This window comes from Pongo abelii, chromosome 3, assembly GCF_028885655.2.
Source record: "Pongo abelii isolate AG06213 chromosome 3, NHGRI_mPonAbe1-v2.0_pri, whole genome shotgun sequence".
In the NCBI taxonomy this organism is placed as follows: Eukaryota; Metazoa; Chordata; class Mammalia; order Primates; family Hominidae; genus Pongo; species Pongo abelii.
Window position 1 is genome coordinate 107,376,893 of NC_071988.2, and position 7,013 is coordinate 107,383,905.

The 7,013-nt window shown below is 37.1% G+C and overlaps 1 protein-coding gene across 6 annotated transcripts in view; it reads left to right on the forward strand.

The window, feature by feature from the left end:
- ARHGAP24 (Rho GTPase activating protein 24) overlaps positions 1-6,995 on the forward strand; it is a 514,188-nt gene extending 507,193 nt beyond the window's left edge. For all 6 annotated transcript variants that reach the window (XM_009240167.4, XM_009240168.4, XM_024246179.3 and 3 more), the window contains 2 exons: positions 325-1,399; positions 6,156-6,995. In XM_009240167.4, the coding sequence (XP_009238442.2) occupies positions 325-1,399; positions 6,156-6,399 (1,319 nt within the window). In that variant the 3' untranslated portion in view covers positions 6,400-6,995. The remainder of the gene's footprint in view (positions 1-324; positions 1,400-6,155) is intronic.
- The last annotated feature ends 18 nt before the right edge of the window (positions 6,996-7,013 follow it).

A 7,013-nucleotide genomic window follows, 5' to 3' on the forward strand; every position in this document is an offset into this window, starting at 1 on the left:
TCAAGCCCTGGGTCTGGTCCTTAACGTGTAACCTTAATCAAGTTACTTAACCTTTATAATACAGTGATAATAACAGTATGTATGTATAGATTTGTTTCAAAATTCAATAAATTACAAAAGCAAAGTGCTTGACACAGTTCATGGCACAGAGTAAATGTTCGAGATGTTTTAGCTTCTATTGCTATCATCATAGTTAAGAATATGGTTTGGTACTGCTAGTAATAATGAATGTTCTCTTGAATGTGTTTCTTTAAGAGTCACATTGAAATAGAAATAAATAAAAACTGTCTCACTCATGCCACTTTATGTTCTATGCAATTCTAGGCACCGTGGTGGTCCAGCAGTTGATGTCAGTGATGATTAGCAAACATGATTGCCTCTTTCCCAAAGATGCAGAACTACAAAGAAAGCCCCAAGATGGAGTGAGCAACAACAATGAAATTCAGAAGAAAGCCACCATGGGGCAGTTACAGAACAAGGAGAACAATAACACCAAGGACAGCCCTAGTAGGCAGTGCTCCTGGGACAAGTCCGAGTCACCCCAGAGAAGCAGCATGGACAATGGATCCCCCACAGCTCTATCAGGCAGCAAAACCAACAGCCCAAGGAACAGTGTTCACAAGCTAGATGTGTCTAGAAGCCCCCCTCTCATGGTCAAAAAGAACCCAGCCTTTAATAAGGGTAGTGGGATAGTTACCAATGGGTCCTTCAGCAGCAGCAATGCAGAAGGTCTTGAGAAAACCCAAACCACCCCCAATGGGAGCCTACAGGCCAGAAGGACCTCTTCACTGAAGGGATCTGGTACCAAAATGGGCACGCACAGTGTACAGAATGGAACGGTGCGCATGGGCATTTTGAACAGCGACACACTCGGGAACCCCACAAATGTTCGAAACATGAGCTGGCTGCCAAATGGCTATGTGACCCTGAGGGATAACAAGCAGAAAGAACAAGCTGGAGAGTTAGGCCAGCACAACAGACTGTCCACCTATGATAATGTCCATCAACAGTTCTCCATGATGAACCTTGATGACAAGCAGAGCATCGACAGTGCTACCTGGTCCACTTCCTCCTGTGAAATCTCCCTTCCTGAGAACTCCAACTCCTGTCGCTCTTCTACCACCACCTGCCCAGAGCAAGACTTTTATGGGGGGAACTTTGAGGACCCTGTTTTGGATGGGCCCCCACAGGATGACCTTTCCCACCCCAGGGACTATGAAAGCAAAAGTGACCATAGGAGTGTGGGAGGTCGAAGTAGTCGTGCCACCAGCAGCAGTGACAACAGTGAGACATTTGTGGGCAACAGCAGCAGCAACCACAGTGCACTGCACAGTTTAGTTTCCAGCCTGAAACAGGAAATGACCAAACAGAAGATAGAGTATGAGTCCAGGATAAAGAGGTAAGGAAAATCTGGAGGTTGTAACTACCAGAGAGGGCTCAGTAGCCTCCTACTGTGGGACGGGATCACATTGAGGGTGACATATGCTGGCTCTAAAGTCAAAGAAACCCAAGTTTGCTCCACCATTTATGAGCTTTGTGACTGTGTGCAAGTTAGCTTCATCTCTGTGAGCTTTGATTCCCTAATGTAAACAATTTAAATACTAGTAGTATCTACCTCAAAAGCACATAAGAAGTGATTGAACATTTCCCTGGTACAGAATAGGCTCAATAATGTCATCTTTGATTATTATTAAATAGATAGATTTGCATTAGAGGCTGGAAGGAGAGGGGCTGTGAGGAGATGGACAGAGCATTAGGAGCCTGTTAGTTTTCACTAACAAGAAAAGGATGAAACTAGGGTAAAAATAAAAGTAGAAGTAAATAGACCTCCATGTTTTATTCTTTCAATCATTGAATGTTGAGAGAGTGCCTTCTATCTGCCAGGCTCTATTCCAGATGCTGAGGATTCAGATGAGCTGAGAGAGGCCATAAGAGCCAGGTGACATAGGGGATTGACAGGCTGATTTTCAGCCTTTGACTTTTACTCTGAGATAGAAATCCATGGAGGTTTTTGAGAAGAGGGATGACGTGAAGTATGTTCACATGAACAAGGAAGACTGTAGCCTAAATGAGGAAGAAAGAATATGATTTATAAAGAAGCAATTATGCTAAAACCTAATTATATCAATGTGCATCTTCTCATAAAATGATCAAAGTAGGAGTAGCTCCTCTAATGGTCTCAGTCCCAGTTTCAGGCTGTGTGATTTGGACGACCCTTCCTCCATGTTGTGCTAGGATCCTCAGTCGGTTGTTAAGTTGGCTTTAATTTACCTTAATATGTTTCCTATCCATTCATCAATTATCAGACAAAAAGATAACATACTTTCAGAAGCTATGGCAAAATAAATATTAAAAAATACTACTTATAAATGAGATAGATAAATTACTTCCTTGGAAAGTTTTTTTTGGTAAGTTTCACTGAGTGGAATTGTGGTTTGAATTTTTCTATATAATGGAGAGTGACAGGAGATTTAAAGAAAAATATAGGGTCATCATCTTAAAAGGTTACTCTTCTTTCTGAATGTAGTTTTTGGAACCACTATGTATTGGAATTCTGAATTACTGCCAATCCATGATGATTAATTAGCATTTCACACTGGGAAGCTTATGTTTTGAGGCAAGGGGTCACACTTTAAATGTAGTAGAAAAAGAAAAAAGTTATCACTATGAATTTGCAGATGGATACATTCATTTCTGAGGATGTTGCTGATGCATATATGTTCTGAGATCTATGGTATATTTCAGAGATTTTGATAAGCTGATAGAACTTCCCAATAGAGGTCATCTTAATGGGCCATTTCACTGTCACATTCTTACCCTCGTGACAGGCCAAGGGAGAGCTCTGCAGTAAGGTAGAGGGTGGGGGACTACTCGTTTCCTAGCCATGAAATTATAGAAAGTTAACTGTTCTGGCTAAATTTTGATCATTTCTGTTTAAAGTTATTCATTTTTCTTTAAATTCCTTTATAACTTTACCCCACAAGCATTGAAGGTAGATGGATGGATAGATAGGTAGGTAGGTAAATAGGTAGGTAGGTAGGTAGATGATAGATAGATAGATAGATAGATAGATAGATAGATAGATAGATAGATAATATTTTACTTTGTTTAATTATCAATGAGATATATGTTTAAATTCCTTTATAACTTTACCCCATAAGTATTGAGGGTGGTAGGTAAATAGGTAGGGAGGTAGGTAGACAGATAGATGATATTTTACTTTAATTATCAATCAATGAGATATATGGTTTTTAGTTTTGAAACATATGTTCTTTTTCCCTCTCCAAATTGGTTTCTAACTTTTTCTAACTTTCTTTTCTTTTCTTATTTTTTTTTTATTTTTTATTTTTTGACAGAGTCTCACTCTGTTGCCCACGCTGGAGAGTGCAGTGATGCAAACTTGGCTCACTGCAACCTCTGCCTCCCAAGTTGAAGCGATTCTCCTGCCTCAGCCTCCTGAGTAGCTTGGAATACAGATGCATGCCATCACGCCTGGATAATTTTTTTTCTTGTGGAGACGGGGGTTTTACCATGTTGGCCAGGCAGCTCTTGAGCTCTTGACCTCAAATGATCCACCCACCTCGGCCTCCCAAGGTGCTGGGATTACAGGCGTGAGCCATGGCACTCAGCTAGTTTCTAACTTAATTTTCTTAGAAAATATTGTATTGTGGTCAGAGAAGTTCATCTGGATGATATTAATTATTTGGTCTATTAAAACTATTCCCTTATTACTGGATTGGGATTCTATATATGACCAACAGATCAAGTCTGTTAATCAGGCTATTCAAAGCTTCTATATTTCTCCTCATTTTTATCAGCTAGACCTATAATTTTTGAGAAAGATACTTTAAAATTTTCTAACAATATTCTGAGTTTATCAGTTTCTTTTTATAATTTTGTCATATTTTATATTGAACAATTTGGGGCTCTACTACTAGGTGAATGGAAGTTTGGAGTTGTTCATATCTCCCTGAAGAATTGATCCTTTTATCATTAATTAGTGCTTATTTTTCATTGTAATAATGCTTTTTACCTGAAACTCTATTTTTTCTGATATTAATATTGTCATACCATCTTCCTTTGATTAGTAACTTCCTGATATGTCTTTTCCTTTATTTAACTTTCAAACTTTGTTTCATGGTTTGATGTAACAACTTGCATCTTTACAATTCTGGAATATTTTTTTCATCATCTTTTTGTCTATTTCATCTTCCTACCTTCTCAATTTTATCTTTCCAGAGCCCTTATTAAGCTATGCTTGACCTTGTTAATCTATCCTCTGTCTTTGTTAACTTCTTTTTTCCATATTAAATTTCTATAATTATCATTTTCGAGGCATTCTAGGTAACTTTTCTCAGATCTGTTTTGTAGCTTACTAATGCTCTGATGTGCTAATTCAATTCTCATACTTCCCCAGACCCGTGATTAGATATTTTGTAGTCTCTTCTTCATCAAATCAGTCGATGTTCCAAGCCCTCAGTTAAATTACTTGTAGTTTTCTGCCTGCCTAATACTGGAGGCCTCATCTTCTGTCCCTATGTGCAAAAGAAAAACCTAGACCCAAGCTCTGTGGCCTCGCTCCAAGACTAATATCCCTCATGTGCTTCTACTTTTTGTTCTATATTTCAGTTTCTTCCTTGGTTCTGATACCTGAAGCTGCTCTTTTATTTTAACCTTGATGATGTATTTTAAAAATATATTTCTTAAAAATTTTCCAGAACTTTTATATGTTTGCATTGGGAGGGATTTCTTCTGTGTTCAACTTAGTCCTTTTCATTCCTGGAAGTTTTCCACAAGCACCTGATACATACAAATGTGTCAATATATTGTTTTGTAAGGGTTGTCCTTCTCAGTATTTTAACTTCAATTTCTTCCAATATTTTGGCTCTAAAATAGCTTTGGAAAGCAAAGAGAATATATTGTAGAATAATTCTGAGTGGCAACCAGCATAGTACCAAATTTTCATGTAAAAATGTGGTCATATGTTTAAAATAGCCTTCTAAATGATGTAGGATTACAAAATATGAACTGTTATTTTTTAAAAATCTAGTTGCCTACAAAGAGAAGGAAGATTAATTTTTAAGTGTTCTTATTATCTGGATGAAATATCAACATGTGAAGATCAAATTTTTCAAAGCAGAAACATAATTGAGATTTTAATTTTAAAATTGTTATTAAAATAATCAGATACCTGAGAGCTACACATGCATTAACCTTTCAACTTTCAGTGGTATGGTAAGTTTGAATGAGTCCCATGGGACTTTTGCTCAGAATAGGAGAAATTAAAAAGTCAGCCAAGGCCAAGATACATCTTAAATAGAGATGTAACTTTAATAGCCCTCTTTTGAATAATATATGTATATGATTTGGATCTTAGTGGTTGTGGAGAAAACAGTCTCTGTTTTTAAAAATATTACTGCGAATTCTACAATTATCCAAAAGCTATACAAAACAACTATCAATTTATAGAGATATAAAATACCTATGCCCTGAGCTATATTAATAACTTGGGAAGCAGTGAAAATTGGGGATAGCAAGGAATGGGCTTTATTTTTACAAAATATAAGATGCAGTGTTTATTTAACACATGTGATCTTTACCTCTCGTATCAATGTAAGCTCATTACTTTGGGTACTCTTTTATAAGATGGGACTCTATATGCTTCCAAAAACCCCATTCTTAGCAGTGAACTTAACCAACAATGACATTTTCCTATCAATCACTATTTTTCCTTTTATAGAAAGCAAATGTTATTGCCCTCTTTTTTTTTTTTTCCAATGGTATCAGACTTTCCCGCTGCATTTAGTGTAGTCAAGTTTACAATTTAATGTCCAAGAAGCTTTCTGCCTCTTCTGCCCGGCATGTGTTACTGGCTTATCTGTGCTGGCATTCTCTTATTTACTATTAAATGACAGCTGCTTCCAAGAGAGGCCTTGGGACCTAATTACTAAAGTGACAGTAAATCATCTTAGCAAATAGTAAAATAATACAGCAAAATTACATCCTTTAAATCATTGAAAGGGCTTTATTCCAATTTCCTAAGCATCATAGAGAGTTTAGAAAATATTTGTATGCCTCTTGCATTTCAAGTGAATAAAATCACCTTATCTCTTACTCTTGCCTCCCCATCCCCCCCTCCCCCACATCCTTTGTAGCTTAGAACAGCGAAACCTGACTTTGGAAACAGAAATGATGAGCCTCCATGATGAACTCGATCAGGAGAGGAAAAAGTTCACAATGATAGAAATAAAAATGCGAAATGCCGAGCGAGCAAAAGAAGATGCCGAGAAAAGAAATGACATGCTACAGAAAGAAATGGAGCAGTTTTTTTCCACGTTTGGAGAACTGACAGTGGAACCCAGGAGAACCGAGAGAGGAAACACAATATGGATCCAGTGAGCCTGCTTTCACCTGCTATCTCTGATGGCTCTGGCAAGGACTCCAGGGATTCTGGTGGGATATGACTAAGAACCAGGTGGCTGGTCACCTGGATGTACAGAAGTCTAACTGGTGAAGGAATATCATTTACAGACATTAACCATCCATATCTGCAATGTGTACCAAAGTTATATCATGCCCCATAATGCTACTGTCAAGTGTTACAACTGGATATGTGTATATAGAGTAGTTTTTCAAAAGTAAACTAAAAATGAGAAGCATATTTCAAGAATTATTTTATTGCAAGTCTTGTATTTAAAATGTTAAATCAATATGTTGTTGCAATTTAGCTTGCTTTCAAGCTTCACCCCTTGCACTTAACATAAGCTATTTTTGGCATTGTGTTATCATCGGCTTATTTTATAGATCAATATTTTTATTTCCCTTTTTGCTGAGGAAATGAAGATAAGCAAAAATATAAATATATATATATAAATATATGAGTTATTAAAATCCGAAGAATACTTTGTGGCTGTGCTGTTTGTGCCAATAGACTTTGTCATGACCAAAAAGAGAAATGTAAATAGTTTTATAAAATACAGTCGAATCACCAGGAACCTTTGAGCTGCTTTTAA